Below are 21,231 nucleotides of genomic sequence, written 5' to 3' on the forward strand. Positions count from 1 at the left end.
ATTGCTGAAAAGAAGTTATTTTTAAAAGGACTGTTGTGCCATATTTCAGTTTCCTTCTATTTTCCCTTAACTTCTATCAAAGTTTTTACTAACAATAAATAACATCCTTTTATGGTATAATGTATAATTCAGAGAAAAATAAAATGAGGGCATAGTGTTTAATAGGCTTCTTGCAAAATGTGGCTTTATTGTTTGTAACTGATTATTAAAGGAAAAATATACTGCTATATCCCAAAGTTTCCTCTGTTTAACTTTTATCATCTCAGGTGAACTCATTGACTGTATACTGTATACATTGTTGCAGCAGCATTATTCCATCTGGAAAATAAAGCTGCTTTCTTCCACAAAAAGTTCTTGTCACATTCCTCATTAAAGGAAGCCAGAAGCCAATCCCAATGCCAAATTTAAAGCATGAACTACATTAACTTATGTTTTTTTTTTTCTACTGCATCAAAGTAGGTAGATTTGTATTTTATTCGTGTAGTGTCAGAAAAGTTCCAAGTGAGCATTTATGAGCCACAGAGATGAACTCTCACTTCCCAATAAGGCAATTTGTACATGGCATATGCGTCCCTGACTGGATGAATAGTGGAAATGATTGAAAGCCCTTAAATTATAAAGACTGCTATGGTTTATTTTGCTTTTTTGTCCCATCAAAGTTCCATATCAGTAAAAAAAAATTACAGTAGATTCTTTAGATGGTTTATTTATTTAATTGCTATGTTTATATCAAAATCAAAGGCTGTGATCAAAGATAGATCATTATTAGTGCACATACAACATATTTTGCCAGGAGCCTGGTGACCATGGTTGTCAGCACACAGTTTACCAAATAATACAGTCATTTTTAAGTGTTGCTTTTAATGACTATGGAGTACCCTGTCCAGATTGACAGCAAATCACATCGAACATTTCCATTTACGAAAAGGCCTCTAAGTAGAACTGGAGCTTTGGATCAGGAAAATTATTAATTACTGAGCATTTCACCATAGCAAAAAGCTACTATTGAGCAGTAACCCCACTATGTGCAACTTTGACCAACATTATGTATGCACTGTGGATACCTATAATTAAATAATTGATAATTATAATTGAGGAATAGAGTTGCGATATCCACTATGAGCACAAGGAGGATTTGTGACTCTGCATATCTGTTCTGACCCAGAAGAAAGCCCTGGACTCAGGCATAAAAGTTGGTCTGGTGCAATAGAGTGGTGAAAGGTCAGAAGTGGTATCATGAGTGGGGAAATATGGAAAGTTAATAAAATGTTTACTAAGGTACAAATGGGATATAAAGGCATTTGTTATTTTATTGAACATTTTCCCTCATACAGACCCATCTTTTTTGCATTAAATTAATAAAGAATCTGTTTTACATTTTTGGGGTCTGGTACTAATAGTTTTTAGGTTACTGACCAATACCTATGGATGGCACTGTGGCATTACACTAATGCATATTCAAATGCCCTAAAGCCATTGAAGCTTACATTATTGCCCTCCTGACATACACACTCCATTTATGGCTTCTGAGTAGAAATCATCTCTACTCTTCTCCTGCATGGCAGCGTGCCACACTGCATCTGACACTTGCTGATGAGTACCAGTCCTAATAAAAATATTCAGCTAGCTAATTCGTGCCTGCCAAATGTGCAAAGTAAAAATATATATTTTATGAATAAGTGTATCATTCAGTTGAAGTTGCTACAGTCTAGAAAAAGCCTACAAGTGCATAATACATTTTATCAAGTCAGAATGTCACTAGAAAACTTGCTAGTAGAGTGGAGGTATGTCTGAGATGTATAGCACCTACATTGAGATAAACAGTTACAGACAAAACTAGTATTAAAAGCCAGTGATACTTTTATGTTTAAGAAAGCCATGTCAATTTATTTTTCTCTGTATCTTTTTGTCTTTGTGCATGTCATCCTCTTTACGGCAACCTAGCTTGGCTATGTAATTTCACACATAATAATTGCTTTTATTGTTTGTCTCCACTGTGGCAGACATAAAAAATGAGTGTTATCTCACAGCTACTAATATTCGCTCACAATCCTATATTAAGAGTAACCCTCTTGCTTAGTGAGCCTGATTTTTTCTGTGTGCTGATCCTAGTTCTTTATCCCTCCCCACAGCGGAAGAGGTTGTGAAGGAGGACGTCTCAGGCTCGCTTTACGCCGAAATTCTAATTTATGTTACGGGTTGTGTGCTTTTCATCTTCACCATTGTGATTGTCATCCTTTGCCGAATGAAGATGTCAACCAAGAAAACTCTCAACACCCCTCCAGTCCAAAAGCTCTCCAAGTTCCCACTCAAGAGACAGGTAACAGAAAGTAGATACAAGATTTCATCACAGTTTACTTTCTGTATGTTTCTGCAGAAAAAATTTACTGACAGTTCATTTTCTTTTCTACGTATTCTACATTGTATTTTTTCCCTGCCTATTACTTTCTTTTAGTGTCTCCTCTTTGTATCTTCCACCCTTATGGATTTCTTCCTATAATTGTTAAAATTGGTAGCCTTTATAAAGTCACGTCAGGTGAGGTCGGGGAGCATGCACTGGTACAGCTCATTGCCACACCCACGACATGACGAAACAGCTCAGGATCCCAGTTGGCAACCCCCTGGCAGACATACAATCCAGTCCCACCTCCCCAGTAATGACCATCTGTCTGCCACAGCCAGGTGTTACATGGGCCAGCCACTTGGGTTGTCAACAATGAGGATACTATGAGCCGGATCACCCTCAGGGTATCACGCCACATGGCCGTAGTGCTGTAACTGACGCTCCCTCAAAATGCAGGTAATGTGCTTCATTCGGGACTCCATGAACAACCGCTTGTTCAACACAAAGTCAAACCAGTGGTACCCAAAGAGACACAGACAGTAACGAAGGAGTGCAGTCTTCATCTCAGATCACTAGATAGTGTCTCGCATCCTTGTAGCAAAACAGGAAGCACTAGGACTCTAAAGACTTGGACCTTTGGAGCTCCACACTCAGGAGCACCACACTTACCTTTCCAGCGACCCCATGACACCCATGTTCTGCCAATCCCTCTGCTAACTTCATAGGAAGACTCACCAGAGACATGAATATTGTTGCCAAAGTAAGTAAACATCTCTCATCGAGGTCGACACTCTCTCTGTAAACAGACACACTGCTGATGGCTGTGCCCACAAGGTCATTAAAGGCCTTGATCTTGGCTTTTATCCAGGACACTCACAAGCCCAGATACTCAGAATCCTTGTTCAGTCTCTGAAGAGCCCTGATCAGAGCCTCCATTGACTCCTTGAAGATGACAGCATCATCAGCAATGTCAGGATCAGTGAATCTTTCTTCACCAACAGATGTGCCACAGCTGCGGGACCCCATGACCCTGCCCAACACCCAGTCCATGAAATCATTGAACAAAGTAGGAGCAAGAACACACACCTGACAAACCCCAGACTCAACTGGGAAAGATGCAGAGGTTGTGCCTCCACTCTGTACAGCACTCACAGTACCAGTGTACAGGCTTACCATGATATCCAGCAAACCTGGGATAATCCCGCAAAGTCTCATGATGTCCTACAGGGCAACTCGATCAACTGAGTCAAACTCTTTATTAAAATCAACAAAGGCTGCAAAGAAACTTATCAGGTATTCACATTTGCTCTCCATGAGAACCCTTAGTGCTAGGATGTGGTCGATGATAGACTTCTTAGGTGTAAAACCTGACTACTCCGGTCACTGGTAGGTGAGCAAGTGATCATGGATCCTATTGAGGATGACCCTAGCAAGGGCCTTAAATGGCACCGAGAGCAGTGTTATCCCCACGTAGTTCCCGCAATCCAGGCGATCACTATTCCCTTTCCAGATAGGGACGATAAGTTCCATTTTCTAGTCAGTTGGAATAATGGAGAACAGCCTTACCACCAGCCGGGAGAAGTTCACCCCAGATACCACAGATCCCTGCAGCCTTCCTTATCCTCAGCTGGTTCACCACCTGTGCAATCTCAGTGAGACAAAGTGGTTCACACCTATTGGAGAATCAGCCTCAAGAACCATGAACCCAGAAATGTCCAGTGTCCAAGCCAGAGGATCAGCTTTAAACAGCTGCGCAAAGTAGCCAGCCCAGTGAGTCATAAAAATTACTTTTTACCTGGTTACTTAAGAATTACTTTTTACCTGGTTAGACAGCCATCTTCATACTTGATGTCTTGCTAATTCTGAGTGATTGCTTGCATTGTATTGTAGTCAGACTGGGCTCAGTCGCCCCTATTTGGATTAAAAAGTTGTTTTCGTCTTCAGTTTACTTATAATTTAAGACATATCGTTTTATATAAGAAGAAAATTTTCTTGATGACTTTCTTTCCTTGATGACTTCTGTCATATTTGAGATGAGATCCTTCCTCTGGGACAATCAACCACATTAGATAAAGCAACATAATAAGTAAAGAGTAGTGTCATCTCTTATTCCTCTAGACCTGAAAATAAAACAAAACAACATGGTGATTATGAATTATAAGAAAATAAGATGTCTCCATTCTCAGTCTGCCACAATGCTTAAAATCAAACATACTAATCTAATAGTGTTACATTGTTTTCTTCTTTTAATTGTTTTTTTTCTTAGCGTGAAATATGCATGGAACAGGAGAGTGGTAGTGTTGTGAATGTTTTTCTTTTTGACCCAAGTTGAATACTAATCTATGTGGAGTTAGCATGTTGTCTTGTGTTTTCCTAGGTTTACTATGGCTTTTTTCATTTAGTGCTGGCAATTTAAAACAATACTCTTTTAGGCTGATTAGAGTTACCACACTAATTGAGTATTCAGATCTGCCAAGAACAGTCTACCCACCTTGCTATTAAGCTGAAATATGCAGCAACTGTCAGTAAAAAGCAGTATCTGCAGAATCCTAGATGCCAAAGTAAATTCAACATTTTTTCAGAAACTATAACAGTTTCTGCCTTTTCCATTTAAGCAGGTGTCTTTGGAATCCAATTCATCAATGAACTCTAACACCCCACTGGTCAGAATTGCTCGCCTTTCATCCAGTGATGGGCCAGTGTTGGCAAATGTGTCTGAATTGGAGTTGCCAGCGGATCCCAAGTGGGAATTTCCACGCACAAGGTGAGGACACATTATCACGTTATATTATGCTCTTCTATGATGAGCTACTATATAAAAGACCAAAAACTTCCAGCATACTTGGAAGTCTTATAGTATAGAGAGCAGCAAATTGCCTTAAACTTAAATGCCTCTTCTTTTAGATTGACTCTGGGAAAGCCTCTAGGGGAAGGCTGCTTTGGCCAGGTAGTCATGGCAGAAGCAATTGGAATTGACAAAGATAAACCAAATAAGCCCATGACGGTTGCTGTGAAGATGCTGAAAGGTAAGTTTCCAAATTGCAAATACAGGTTACCCCAGATAAAGCACTATTATTATATTTAAGTGGCAAGCATAACACAGTGATGAAGACAACTTCTGAAGTGAAATAGTTATGATTTCTTCTAAGTAATTACTCCCAAGTTGTATCCGTTTCCTTCCTTACTGTCTTGGTGAAAGATGTGACTCCTAACCAAAGTGAAAAGCTCAAAAGAATACATTCGCACCAATGTGTCAACATTTCAGTGCTCAAGTTAGCGATCACAAAACCACAGTGTGATCTGAAAAAACTAGAATATTTGAGATTCATTTTTTAAGATATACATTAAAATGGCATTTCTTATCTTAATTTTTATTAAAGGTTATTGTAAGGAATGTATAAAAATAGTTCCTATAAAACTTGCTAATTTATACATGGATATAGTGATAGTTTTCAGTGTATTTTTGCTTGAAACATCTCATTGATTGTTGTTTTTTATGTTCCATAACTCCATCTGCCATCATGCCTATGTTCATAAAAGATGGAATAGAGCTGCTATCTTATATCACTTTAAAACATACACATTTGCACTCTATATTGACCTCATTGTGATACAAAAGTATAAAATGACCAACCTAGTTCAAAGTCGCAGGGAACAGTAGGGACAACATACTGTATATTTTTTGTTACAAATTCTCTTTTTTTTCCAAAAACAGATGATGCAACAGATAAAGATCTTTCGGATCTGGTTTCTGAAATGGAAATGATGAAAATGATAGGAAAGCACAAGAACATCATTAATCTGTTGGGTGCTTGCACTCAAGATGGTAAGTATTGGGTCTTATTCAACCCTACTATGCTAATGCTCTTATTCTATGCTGATGTTTATATGTTGATTTCTTTATTTTGCAGGTCCTCTGTATGTCTTGGTGGAATATGCATCCAAAGGCAACTTACGGGAATATTTAAGAGCACGTCGGCCACCTGGGATGGACTATTCTTTTGATACATGCAAAATACCAGATGAGCAGCTCACATTCAAAGACTTGGTATCTTGTGCTTACCAGGTGGCTAGAGGAATGGAGTATCTTGCATCCCAAAAGGTAAATAAGAAACAAAATGTATATCCAATTTAATCAGATATTCATTTTAAGACTCAGATTGCTTAAACTCTAGAATTTCAAATCAGTTGCAGGCCATTCAGAATTAAGTGATTTTTATCACTCACTATTTGATATTCCTTTTTGTATCAACTTCTGTAGTGTATTCATAGAGACCTGGCAGCTAGAAATGTTCTCGTCACAGAAGATAATGTCATGAAGATTGCAGATTTTGGCCTAGCAAGGGATGTCCACAATATTGACTACTACAAAAAAACAACTAATGTAAGTGAACTGTCTGCAATAATCTGACACGAGATTTTTAATGAGTTCTTTAAAATGGAATTTTGAGCACTACACTCCTTTGTTTTATATAACTATAGTTTGCTTACTTTGATAGTTTTGGTTTTTGCATGTGTTCAGAAATCTGGTAAAAATATCATTTTGTATTAAAACTTATAGCTAGCCAGCTCTTGTGTTACAATATATGAAATGTGAAAATTTATCTTATGATAAATGACATGGCTTGGCTCCCAATATGTAGTATGTGGATCAAATGACAAAACAAAGACATAGCATGATAGAAAAGCTGTCTTATTTTCCAGCACTCCTCTCAGCTGACTAAGTTGAGCTCTTGGCCTCATCCCAACAGTAAATTAGCTAAAGCCACTTTAATTTTTACAGTATTGGTGAATGATTTGTGAAACAGAGGTATATTATGTTCTATCACACCGGTATGCATTGTGAAACAAAATTGACGCTAAGCTGCTGGGCTAGCTGTCTATTACACAGCTGCCTAGTGGACAGATGTGATCACAAGGAAGCAATATTAAAAACAGGATTAGGATAAGGGATTCAGGCGGTGCCATTGTGGCGGCCTAGTGTTGCTGATAGATCATTCCTTTTGTCCTCCTTGTTACAGGGTCGGCTGCCTGTGAAATGGATGGCCCCAGAAGCCCTATTTGACCGGGTTTATACTCACCAAAGTGATGTGTAAGTTTTGTTTTATACTTCAAATTTAGGAAAAAAATTTGAAATAACTTTGTAGTTTACTACACAACTTTAAAGTACTACATTCTTATGTGTTTATTATGTTGTGTGTATAGATTGCTTAAAAACTGAACTGACAGGGTAAGGATTGCAATTATTGTAGCTCCTTTGCTTTTGTAAAGGGTTTTCCTAGTAATGTGTGCTAAGCATTTTTCAGGTGACAATATCCAGTAAATCTTTTTTACAGTGAGGGTAGTCTGGCAATACCCTTACTATCCAAAATTATTAGCACAAATACTTTTTATCATATATGTTATATATTATTTATTTTTATTATATATATCAATAAATATATATATATATCTGCGGTGGGTGTGCTTGGTGTGTGGGTGTGTGTGTGTGTGCACGCCCGGCGGTGGACTGGCGCCTTGCCTGGGATTGGTTCCTGCCTTGTGCCCTGTGTTGGCTGGGATTGGCTCCAGCAGACCCCCGTGACCCTGTGTTCTGATTCAGCGGATTGGATAATGGATGGATGGATATATATATATATGTGTGTGTGTGTTAGTCTCAAATGAAGAGTACAGTATAGTGCTTATTTGCACATTCAACCAATATGCAAAATGTCACCACTGTCCAGGGCCATGGTAAACGAAAATATGTTAAAATACACAATTTCATTTTAATTGATAGAATTGATAGCAGATGCGCTTACCTGATGTAGGGTGGCAGAGATATTAGCACAGCTGCTTCATAAACATTTTAAGTAAATCTCATCTATAACTTGATGGCAAAAAGACACCCAAAATTACTGTACAAGTATTATGTTTAAGCCATACAAATGCCAATGCCATAATTTACCAATTAAATCATCAATTTTCATTTAGATCTAATAATTGCAACATCTTTCAAAGTATTTAACAAATAAAATTACACAAAAGCAGCAAATAGTGAAATTTTCATCTGGATTACTTTCTTCAGGTGATGATTTTCGAAAATGGGTGTTTTTAAGCCTAGTTTCAAAGCAGGAGCTGGATAACATACAGTGTTTATTTTGTAAAAATGCTTTGTCTGCTTCTTACAGTAGCTTTTTTTTGTGGAAATAGAGCATTCTTTTGTCACTCATATATAGATATGTAAAATGTAAACAAACCAATCTTGTATGTGTATGAACAATGGAATGATGACTTACTTATTAGAACCTAAAATAGAAAACACTGATAAACTATACATTTAAGAGTAGAAGAATTACATTCAGCTCTCAGGAAATAACAGAACTGGCACACATTTCTAAATACCATTAAGTATAAGGCTAAATTTTGGTGGCCTTAATTAGGGAAATAGAATAATTAATGCCTTAGAAAACCCTGCTTTTGTGAATTTAACCTTATCCCTACCCCATTAAAAACCCAAACTAGCTTTACTTTCCTCCTACTGAGCAAAATTGCACCATCATATATAGCTTAATCAATCATGTACACTTTTTATATAGTAACAAGACATGAGGTGGTTGAGTTGATGCACAGCATACCTGAACTGTTTTAATGGCTTATTTTGAGTCTGTCTTTCTTACTTGCTCTTTTATTTATTTACTTTTTATAATATTAAGCCTTGTGTTTTGTCTTCACTAGTAGCCAAGATCTGTCTTTTTTTATTTGGAATTCTTCAAGCTTAACTTGCAAGAATGTCATCCTATACAAATTTACAATGCTGGCATGTTTACACTTTGCTTTAAAAGCGGCATTTACTTCCTTTTTCAGGATTTTGATTGTCTCTGATCATTGGGTGTTTGTCTGCCTACTTGGTCACACAGTGTGTAGCTTGCACATTTGTAGCGATAAAGCAACTGCTATAGGGATTACTATAGCCTGACATAAAAATGCTAAACTGCATTAAAGCATATCATTAATGTATTTATTAATGAAAAAATACAAGTAGATATAATTATAATTCAAAGGTAACACAACTGATGCAATGAAGTACAGTCTAATTTCTGACTTTACCTTAGACAGTCGAGTGGGTGGCTTGCCCACTTTTTTACTTCTTATTAAAACAGTCTTCCCTTCAGCTCACCTTTTTGTTTCTTTGTTCTTTCATCTCAGGCCTGAGCACTTTCTGGTGTGTAAGACTTTGTCAAAATATGCCATCTAACTGCAAACCCGGTCTTAGTAGGGAGTGATGTTTTAGATAGATAGATAGATAGATAGATAGATAGATAGATAGATAGATAGATAGATAGATAGATAGATAGATAGATAGATAGATAGATAGATAGATAGATAGATAGATAGATAGATAGATAGATAGATAGATAGATAGATAGATAGATAGATAGATAGATACTTTATTAATCCCAAGGGGAAATTCAAATACTCCAAACGCCACCTGGGAAGGTATGGTGATAGCATAGGCTTGTAAAGCCCTGGAGGCATCACAGAAGAGCTGCACCTGGCATCCCCAAAGCTTTCCCTGTACCTGTACCCTGTACCAAAAGAGTCCGGTAAACCACATTCTCACTCTCTCTAGTCGTGTTCCATAAACATTTTCTTGTTTTGGCCCCAGTCTGGCACACTAATTTGGAAAGAAATTAATTGTGGGGTTCTGTCTCTCCTCATATAAGAGAAACCCTTCTCTTGTTCTTCAGCACTCCCACACTCAATTTGGCCTTAGGAACCTTTATAATTTTAATACATTGATTTGACTTAGTATGACATTTTTCTGTCTCTGAGAAGATTATTGCAAAGAAATATAAGATGAAACAGTAAAAAAGCCAAAATGTAAAAGGAAATATGGTCTAAATATTGTAATTCACATCTCATAGACATAATGTTGGCAACACTAAACTGACTCAGTGTGCCTGACAATAAATTATGTTCTGAACTTTGATTGGTTCCTTCTGTGTACCTGGTACTTCAAGGGATATTCTCCATCTCCCCATAACACTAAATTTAGATTAAGAGATTTTTAATCTGACCTTTGAGCTTTAACACAGCACTCCCTTATAAATGAACTAGACCATAAACAAGATGCCAGAATAAACCATTTATTTCTGAAAAATAAATGAAGGGTAAATAAAGGGATCAAAACTGCAAAATAATCAAGGAAATAAAAGCCTGTTTATCTGGTTTTTAGAATAGCATGTTGAGCATGTTGTCTCATCAGATTGATCAGCTGGCAGCATCCAAAGTAGTCATAATCTACAAGAACCACTGTTGTCTTAAGACCGTTTCATATTGTGCAACTTTTCCAATGATTTTCAGTCATAGACTTCACTTACATAATTTAAGCGAGTCAGAGGCAGTTGGCAGCACACTCCCATGAATGCAGTCATGTAATGTGACATGTCCATGACTTAGTCCAACTAGTCTGCAACTTAGTCTGGCAAAATCAAATGTCTTTAGTCATGGGCCAGGGTCTGTGTACATAAGAACTGACAACCAATGAATGCTCATCTGGAAGTACAATGCATATAATGCACTGACAAGGAATATGAAGTGCAGGGGTTTTGGACCTCACAAACAGAAGACAGATTAATTTTCTGATGTCTTATGTACCATGACAGAATGAAAAAAGAGGGGAGATTGTGGCTGAACTTGCCATTCTTGGTAATCTTTTGTGCAGCCCCGACTCTCTCAAGCAGCACACTATTGGCTATCACAAAAAGGGTGAATATGACTTTGATGGGAGGTCATCATGGAGTCGCTAAATGTGACATAACCAGCGATTTTTCAGTCACTTAAACTGAAATTGTCTGGTAACAACATCAGCAACTGCAACAGACAAGTCTGACGTGCCCACCCGCCAAAACAAAAAAAAAAACTTGCATAATGTGACATCAGCTTTATCTCAGTTCTTGGTTAGACTTCTCAGGCCAGTCTATCTCCCTGCCATTGAAGCTTTGCCTAATTCACCTCTCACCTCAAGAAACAATTTGACATTGACAGATATTAGCCTTTTACACTTCAGCCTGAGATTAGTAATTCTCTCCTTTGAGAATTATTTCCATTGAAACAAGGGGGCCTCAATGACACACCCTCTACCCACCCCTGGTAGCTCTGTACAAGTGTGAACTCTTATTAAATGGTCAGGCATTCAGTAGTGTTTCTGGCTTACCTGGCCTTAGTAATAAAAGGTAATAAACAGTAGAGCACCTCCTGGGAATAGTAGCTGCCATATCGACTTAGGTGAGATAAACACCTCAAAATCAAAACTCCATACTCCAGGATACTGACTATAAGTTATTATTGCAGTTCTCTCAGGCCAAATACTGTTGCCTTTTAACTTTCCCTGACCTGATCTCTGCCTTTTGTCCCTTGTTAAACCCACTCCTCAAATTCCCTGACTCTGAAAAAAAAAAACCTTTAGAACAAGAATGGTTGATATTTACAAAAAACAGTATTTTTTTAAAAGAATTTCATAATAAAATAAATATATATTTTAAGACAAATTTTTGAAGATGTATAATTAAAATTATTTATACCATTTAAAATGTATTTATATATAGTAAAACCATAACAGTTTAGAGGCTTTTGCTTTCTGTCTCTATCTCTTATTCTTTATACTCAAAGCATATCAAGTATGGAAAAAAGACATCTCCTGACTGATGTCTGCATTAGTCAGCAAGAGTGGCAATTTTAGGTATCACTTTACATCAATTAGTGATACAGCCGGGCTGTGGCTTCTGTTTTTTGGTCCACTGAAGCAGTGCATGGATAATTCGATTAGATTCAGTCAGCAGCACTGGCGTGGGGGAACTAACAAAGAGCTTCATGATAATAGATGAGCCTGTCAGCCATCCGATTATATGCTCATTTCAATTTCAAACTTTGTGTGTGCCTTTTTCTTTTAATTGACGGGTTTGGATGAAAGAGGAGGGGAGAGATAGGGGGTTGGAGGAATTAATGCTAGCCGAGATCTCAAAGTACCTAATAGCAGTAGGCCAGCAATTAGTCACGCCATTGATAACTATGTTAGCCATGCATGAGCGCACAGAAGAGCAGCAAACAAAATCAAACATTGAATTTATAGTTGCTATCCATCTATGCCTTCCAGCTGGTCCTATGGTGTCTTATTGTGGGAGATCTTCACCCTGGGGGGCTCCCCATACCCCGGAATCCCAGTTGAAGAGTTATTTAAGCTTTTGAAAGAAGGCCATCGGATGGACAAGCCTGCAAACTGCACCCATGAATTGTAAGCAATTATTTCTATCATTTTTCCATTTTAACTGGAGAGATATGTCATGCAGTTATGTTTGACTAAATGCCAAAGAGGATGCACTATTGAATTCAAAAATACCATTTTGCATTTAGGAAAACATTATTTATGGAAAGTGTTTAGAATAATAAATAACTCAAGCTGATCTTTAGTAATATGGATGCAGAGAATTTTTGTTTAATTACACTGTCCATTAATGCAATGTATAGTACACCTAAAATATATGTAGTTATTCAAAAACATTCTTTAAGGTAAAATTACTTGATACAATTCATCTTTATGTTGCTGTATTGTAGCTTTTATTCCAAAGCAAGTGAACTTGGATGTGAAAGTTTCTGTATCAGACATATCACCATCTAGCACATCAGTTACATAATGTCTGATTCAAAGGCATTGCACAAATATATGACTAGTCTCACTTGCTGGACAGTCATAGGAGTTAAAATTAATGAGAGTTACAGGCCATTGGTGTATCTGTTACTAAATGAGTCAGTAAGATGAATTATCATAATTTATATTTTTTCTATAATAAACAGCAGCATTTTATTTAGTGTTTTGAACATGTTGTACTGGAAAATATTTGCTTCCAATTGAAGATTATCTTTTCTTCTTAAGATACATGATAATGAGAGAGTGCTGGCATGCAGTTCCTTCTCAAAGGCCAACCTTCAAGCAGCTAGTAGAAGACCATGACCGTGTGCTGTCCATGACTTCAACTGATGTGAGTTTAACATTGCCAGTTGTAATCCATCTGTTTGTATACTCTGATTTTGGTGAAGTAGGATTCTAAGTAGTTTGAAGAGTCTCAGTTGTTATTTGGTAAAACTAACTGTATATATGTGCCCAAACAATTGAACTGTTTAAGTGATTTTGATATGTAAAATACTTGTGTCTTTAACACCCTTGCCTATCATGAAATCTCCAATTTACTCCTATATGTTAGTTTTAGTTTATTCCAGTATATTTTTGTATAAACATCATGGTGTTTAGTGTTACTTACAGGAGAATGGGTTCAAATTCTTGACTAGTCTTATTCTCTATATGTAGTCTGCACATTTAACTTCTGTCTGCAGTGGTTTTACTTAGTTTATTGAAGTTTTCTTATCATTTCCAAAAGACACATTTTCCTTAGTCTATGGAGTTGTATGCACACTTGGTTAAATATTAGACAAGGTTATTATTATTGTTAATTATAATGAATCCAAAAATGCGTACTGAAGCCATATTGCTTAAAATGTGCCATTAGTAAATAAGTAGACAGACTGCAATTAATCCCTTTCTTCTTTTGTTTCTCAGGAGTATCTTGATTTGTCAGTGCCATTTGAGCAGTATTCACCAACGGGTCAGGACACAAACAGTACTTGTTCTTCAGGAGATGACTCTGTGTTTGCTCATGACCCTTTGCCAGATGAACCTTGTCTTCCAAAACATCTTCATTGCAATGGTGTCCTTCGGACATGAACAACTGGACCTTTCAACAGAGTAAAAAATTCCAAAATTTGGGCCTGGAGCCCTAAATGAATATAAACAAATGAGAAAAGTAGTCAAAGGAAGAAAAATATGAGCCTTACATTTTTCTTAAATACTGTATAAGTCAGGAAGCACTGTTCAAGTTAAATTGATCATTTTATCTTTTTCCATGATATATTTTTTTTCAAAAATTGAGGGCTTTTGTTACTTTTCTAAGTAATACTTACAGAGAACATGGCTTTTTCTGATGGAATTGCCATGTGAAGCAACAGTATTAGAGCAACGCCAACATCGTGCCTGCAGAAATGCAGAAAATGGCAGAGGCAATATGAGACAACAATAAAAAGCAAGTGAAATTCTGTAAAGAATGTGGAGCCACAGAAGACCTTCATCAAAAGAAGTAACTAGCTTCATTGGGAAAAGACGTCTGCATTGGGATTTCAAGTGTAGATGACAAACAGCAATAGTCCCAGGATGAATGGTCTATGTTCCTTTGGGAAAAGAAGCAGAAAAAAGGTGGTGTAGACTGCATCTTAAGCTATTGTGCTCCCATAGCATCAGATTTGCAATTGACTTCTTGTTGAGAATCTGTATCAGAAGAATGTCAAAACACATCTACAATATTGCTTAAAAGAGCAAATAAATAATCCTTTTGGTCCTGAAGAGCGTAAAATGTCCAGACAGCAAAAACACGTAATGGAGTGTTGTGTCTGTGAAGGACTGTACTGACCTGTGGAAACATGGGTTTAAAATCACGCATGGGTAGAAATGTCATGTCTTGGCATTCACATGCTTTCACTTTCTGATGCACTTCCATGAATATTCCACGAATATTCCATGTTTTATGAGAAAAAAAAGTATATATATATATGTATGTATTTCTTAGACAAACACACCTGATGATTCAAGGGTACGGAATACCTTAATCTAAATATTTGAAAGAAACTCTTGTTTTGGGCCCCGGAAATTCATTTCTAAATAAAATTAATAATAAAAAACAATACATAGAAACACACACTGCTATACAGTGATGTAAGTATTTTCTTTTACATATTTTACTCTACCTGGGATGCTAGTTCATTATACCATAAAGGTATACAAATCATCCATCTCAAAAATCCAATTTAGAGACACTAACTGACCAAAAAGTACATCTTTCAAATGTAAAGTAAAATCGGTGTGTCTACAGAAATTCAGTGCCAACACAGCGAGATAAAAACCTGGGATTTAATCACTGTCTTACAGTAATATTACTCTCTCCAGTATCATGCTATCTGCATTCATGTCTTGGAATTGGCTGGTCTATAAAAGGAAATTTCAGTATCCAAACTGAATTAAAGGCATCATTAATTCTTAAATAATTCTAAATTTTAATAAAAGTATTTCAAATAATAAGTTAATTATGCACAACTAGTCAACAGTGTGAACTGTAGTTTAGCAACAACTATGACATATTTACAATTCTGTGCAGATGATGAATTAAGTTTTAAAATTATGCAATAACTACACATGCAGAAAACTCTGTTTATGTAGGACATATTTGGAAGGCAGAACAATGGTCACAACCACATCCAATGTCTAAACTAAACAATCTCATCAAAAATGCTCCCTACCAATCACATTTGAATACTAGTATGCCCAAAGCTATAGACAGCAACCTATCTGTCTTTAGAGTACCACTTTTTTGCTTTAACCAATACTTGAAGTCATTCCAGCAAATATTTTTTGTATGACACTCTTATCTAAAATGTTCCCATGATGGTTGTTCTCCCCATTGGCTTCTCCTATTACTTTAGTCCTGTATAGTCCTTTGAAAATATTTATACTATATACTTCAAGTGTTTTTGAGGCTTAATTTTTAACAAACTAAGATAACAAAATACTGTATCACCTAACTGGCATAACCAGTGCAACAAGACACACTGAAACTGGTACATGTGAAACCTTTTTACTCTTCGCTGTTCCTCTACAGCCTCCGGCCATTAATTACTACATATCATTTTGAAGAATTTAATTTGTGTTTAAGTTGGACTTGCATGACATTACTGTTGGCATATTGTGATATAAGTAGCCAACAATGTTAAGTGCCATCCCAGGAAGAGCTGCTTTTATATGTTCTCTTCTGTAATCCATTTTAAATTTAAACTTGTTTCATGTTTTAAGAAGATATTCAGTATCAAACTGTCTTCTGCTAACTTTTACACTTAATATGATTTAAATGCCGGTGCTCTGATGCTGCTGCCTTTTAATTTATATCGGAAAGGTTTATATTGTAAATATATGATAAATATATATATATATATATATATGTACACACATGAAAATTTGTATGATATGCAGGAAATCATCATATGCGCAGAATATTGCCTTTTTTGGTTAAAAAACATTGCAATCTAGGATATATTGATGTAGTTATAGGCCATCTTTGAAATATACAAAAAAGGATTTCTATTTGATTAATTAACATGTATATTTGTATAGTTATTTATAGACTTGTTAACATAAGTGTTTATAAAGTTTAGCATTTAATGTTGTTACACTTAACAATTTAATTGAGAAACATTTTTAACTTATTAACATTTTTTGCTGTTATTTTGTCAAACCCCTTGAATATTGTTTACAGGTAAAAGAATGTAAATGTACCCATTGTGTTTCGTTTTATCCTGGATTGCAGTGAATAGTCATCTTTTTTTTTGTTGTTGTTGTTTTTTGGTTTCTGCAATGCAACATCAGTGGTTAAATCTGTTACCTAAAAAAAAAGAAAAACCCTCATATATTCAACCTTAATACCAAGGGTGTTAAAATATTAACAAGCACTATTAATGGTCAGTAAATTTAAATGATCAGGCTTACAGTTTAACCACTGCCCTACAGTGTTTCTCTTGTAAATGAAGGCAAGACTTTGCAGTTCGCTTTTAAGGAAGTATACTGTAGAGCAAATTTAGTGACTCAGAATGGTGCATGTGTATTTATATATATTTTGTATGAACTTGCCATTACATTCTATATAACATGTTAATGCAGACAAAAGATACCAATAGATATATGACTTATAAACAGTCAGTATAACGTGCCATAGATTTAAAAGATTCTAACACTTTTTTCAGTTTATAATTACACCAGACTAAACCTGCGGACAACCAGCACAGTGAAACCAACTTCTAGCAAGGTTGCATTTTTATAGCTTACTTTTTTTAACAGTTCCAATGTCTTCCTGGAAATGTTCAGCTGTGGTCACATCAGTCAAACCAAACTGCATATTTTAAAGTACAGTAAAAATAATTACATTCCAAATACTAAATTATAAAGGCGTTAACTTTTTACCAAAAAAAGTATGTAGAAGAGTTATTAAAAAAATTGGAAACAGGTTGCTTTTTACAACCCACCTTCTGCGAATCAAAAGTCAAGGCTTTGCATACTGGATGAAAATACTGAGCCAGGCAGACTTAATCCTATTAGGACAGTCTAGAATTTTTTTTATATAAGGAGCATCCTTAGGTAAAGTATAGTGTGGAGACTGGCAAATGATAACTTTTAAAGTTCACTTTTAATAAAGTATATTATCTATATTGTATTAACATATAGTATATAGCATACATGGTGTCTCAGTGGCATGGTGGTTAGCACTTCTGCTTCACAACTCCAGATTACTGTGTTTAAGTGTTGGACCATCAGTATCTGTGTAGGGTTTGCATACTGTTAACGTACTACATGGGTGTTCTTCAAGAATTCAGGTGCCCTTCCACATCCCAAGAATATGTGTTACCGCTTTCATTGTCAGCTTTTATCGAGCCCAGTATAAATTAATATGGCCTGTAGTGGACAGGTATCTCCTTGATGGAAGTTGCCTAGGCGTACTTGAGAAACAGCAGGAATATATAACAGCTTTCCACAACATTATTCTGGCGAACAAAACTTCAGAAAATGGAAAGTAGTAGATACAATATATACACTCAGTTACGAAGGTGTGGTATCAAAAAGAGCCACCTCGTGGTCTACACAAACATACAACATGCAGTGTCTTTTTGGTTTTATTAGAGTTGGATCTCTCTTTCAGCTAGAACACCAAAAGAAAACTTCTGTCTCTCCCATTTACTTTTACTTGCTTTTATAAGGTAACCTTTCTTGTTTGGGCCTACTCCCATGTATCTATGCAGTGAAGTTCTCAAGCCCTTGTCCACTGGAGGCAGAGAGAGCCGTGACTATCTAGCATCTGTTTGTTATATCTAATATTATTGCTGTATCTCTCCATCCATTGTCTGAACTTACTTGCTCTACACTGAATTCATTTGTAGGCCTTCTCATAATAATCTAGTAAATCATGTAAAGAATGCAATCAGTGCATATACATGTTGACAGAATGCAGTCAGCTACCATTTGTAAATTGATTATTTTTTTCTATTTACAATCCTGTGGATGGAGCTAGACATTAATTAAAGAAATCTTCAATATTAAGAAATCTGATTGGGAGTAGTGCAGGACTTAGATATTTATTAAAAAGAATGTATTCTAGTTTGTAAGGATCGGCTAATTTTTAAAGCAATTTAAGACCTTTGACAGTCAAATACTAGAGTTAAAAGCACTTTCCTGTATTTATCTATGGTAAAAGGGACAGTTTTTATTAGGCACCTGTCCTTTGTTTGATTTTCAGACTCAGTCAATTTTATTTCTGGTATGGAAGATAAAGTGTTATCTTTATAGTTTGTTTTTACAATTTAATACTGTGTTGTGTTGTCACAGTACTTTACATATGTATTCCTGTTGTATAGCACACCAGAAACTGACTGGGAGGAGAAACAATGAATAAGCAATGTCACCACTTCTAAAATCTAATTTTTGGAATACATTTCCTTCTTCAGTCATTTTCATGGTGAGCTGTAACATGCAACACTTTTGTAATACTATAATATTAAAGTCATAAGCATTTTCTGTTGTTTGTGAGAGTAGCAGAATTATTCCGCACATTACAGTTCAGGTGGCGAGAGGTCTATTCTGGCAGTTTCAGGCTATAGGAAGGAAACAGCCATGGGCAAAGTGCTAGTCCATTTCAGGGCATACCGTTACTACTAAGCAGTCTAGAGTGCCTAGTTTTTTTAATCTGCACAAGAAAACTGGACTGCCCGGAGAAAAACCCCTGAGTACATTGGGAGAGCATGCTAACTCACACAGTAAATGTGTTGTTAAGCAGCAGTGCTAGCCACAGCACCATCCTGACATAGATCAAACAACAACCACAAAATACTTCCTTAAGTCAAAGTTAATTTGAACAGTTCTAGGCTTCACTGTGGAATATTTAAGTTAAAAAAAGCTAAAAAAAATCATGCTTTCCCTATGGTGAAAGCAGTTTATTTGCCTGTATCATTATTATTATTTTTAGGAATTCTAACAACAGGCATTCATTTTGGAAATATTCAATTCTCAATGTCCATTCAATTCCACGTTTGCTGTCAGTCCAAAACCCGGCAAATGTTTTTACACAATACAGTTGTCAAGGGATGCAGGTAACCATAAGCCTTCACTGTTCATGTTATTTTAAAGAAGAATGCTAACATGATCACAGCAGAAGGATCAGATCATTTGTGCACCCTGATTTTTTTTTCCCCTGTGGTCAGATGTGTATATTAGCAATACTGGATGGCAATCTCCATCTTCTCTTTCCACACATGCTCCCTGCCTTTCTTCTTCTGTCTCAGAGTGTTTTATTAGTGCCATGAAGCTCTTCCTACATAGAAAGATTAATTTATAGTTTGAAGTTTCTTAATTGTTTCTTTTACATAGTGTAGATTTTATATAGCTGTGTGATTTGTTTTGTACAATTATAGAAGAAAAGATTTTCTTTACAGTATTTTCTTATAAAATCCAACAAAATGTGTACATTCCACTTATCTGATACATTTATTTTTGTTTCAATGTAAAAAAGAAATAGCACCATTTGTGCACGTTTGTTTTGAAAAGTTAAACTAGATATATATATATATATATAATTTATTGTGCTTTTTTTCCACTTTTTTAATTATATGTTGTAGAATAAAAAGCTTAACATTTTGTATTCCAGTGCTTTGATAGTTTTCAGGTCTGCTTAATATTTCTACAGAATGATTTTTCATGCCACATTCCATCTATAATGAATTGCATAGCCCAATAATGGCAGCATCTTTTCATTTTTTCTTTCTTTCTTTCTTTTTTTTTTTTTTTTGTCATTTCTCCTACCACTCTGTGCCTGAAAATGTGCGCTGTTGGAAGTTTCCAATAAACACTAAACATAACCTTCTTCTTGTCCTCTTCATTGTTCCTTTACTTTTAAAACTCAAAAGATGCTTTTGTTCTCTGTGTTAATTTTGTCAATGACTGTAAATTACATAAAAATAAGCTTATTTTAATACTGGTGAAAATACATTTATATTTAAAAGAATTGTTTTCATATAGTTACTCATAACATGCACCTCTTGTCGTTACTGCCAATATTCAGTAAACTTCTACATTTCCTTTGGCTTTAGAAGGGAGTATTGGGCTTGAAACCCAAACCAAGAAGTCTCTATGATGTCTGCACAGTCTCCTGCTGTCCTGTCACATCCCCAACATTTACAGCTTATACTGAGACCCTGGGTGACTGAATGTGAATCTGTGCATGATGGTGTCCTCCAATGGGTCTGTGTCCTGTCCAGGTCTGCTTCCTGCATTGCATTCAGTGCTGCCAGGATACACAAACTGACCCCACGACACTGAAGTGGCTTGAATGGGTTTGATCATGAGTGGATGGAAACTATTTTTGTTTCAAGGATGCAGATGCACTCGCACACACAAAACCAAACAGGCAAAGCCAGGCCATCCATTAGGCAGCTGCTATGGGTGCCATTTATGAAAGGAACCTTTCTGTTACATCCATGTTATAGACAGCAAGGGATGCCATTTTGGCATGTCAAAGAGAATGCTACAAACTCCCTCCGGTACTCAAAGTCTAATAATACTGAAAGCGTGTTACAGACACCAAGGGGAGCCATTTTGGTAAGTCAAGGGGTGTACCACAGACAATGAGGGGGACTTCCCTCTGGTTCTTGAAGTCTAATACTACTGAAAGTGCACTGTAAACACTAAGGGGTGTCTTTCTGGTAAGTCA

At 36.2% G+C, this 21,231-nt stretch overlaps 1 protein-coding gene across 7 annotated transcripts in view; it reads left to right on the forward strand.

Moving 5' to 3' along the window:
- fgfr3 (fibroblast growth factor receptor 3) overlaps positions 1-20,380 on the forward strand; it is a 109,284-nt gene extending 88,904 nt beyond the window's left edge. For 5 of the 7 annotated variants that reach the window (XM_051928393.1, XM_028801618.2, XM_028801623.2 and 2 more), the window contains exons 9-18: positions 2,133-2,320; positions 4,960-5,108; positions 5,249-5,370; positions 6,060-6,170; positions 6,256-6,446; positions 6,606-6,728; positions 7,366-7,436; positions 12,483-12,620; positions 13,260-13,365; positions 13,941-20,380. In XM_051928393.1, the coding sequence (XP_051784353.1) occupies positions 2,133-2,320; positions 4,960-5,108; positions 5,249-5,370; positions 6,060-6,170; positions 6,256-6,446; positions 6,606-6,728; positions 7,366-7,436; positions 12,483-12,620; positions 13,260-13,365; positions 13,941-14,105 (1,364 nt within the window). In that variant the 3' untranslated portion in view covers positions 14,106-20,380. The remainder of the gene's footprint in view (positions 1-2,132; positions 2,321-4,959; positions 5,109-5,248; positions 5,371-6,059; positions 6,171-6,255; positions 6,447-6,605; positions 6,729-7,365; positions 7,437-12,482; positions 12,621-13,259; positions 13,366-13,940) is intronic. The other 2 variants (XM_028801622.2, XM_028801624.2) reach the window with 1 other exon arrangement.
- Positions 20,381-21,231: the final 851 nt, after the last annotated feature.

This window comes from Erpetoichthys calabaricus, chromosome 5 (genome assembly GCF_900747795.2).
Source record: "Erpetoichthys calabaricus chromosome 5, fErpCal1.3, whole genome shotgun sequence".
Lineage (NCBI taxonomy): Eukaryota > Metazoa > Chordata > Cladistia > Polypteriformes > Polypteridae > Erpetoichthys > Erpetoichthys calabaricus.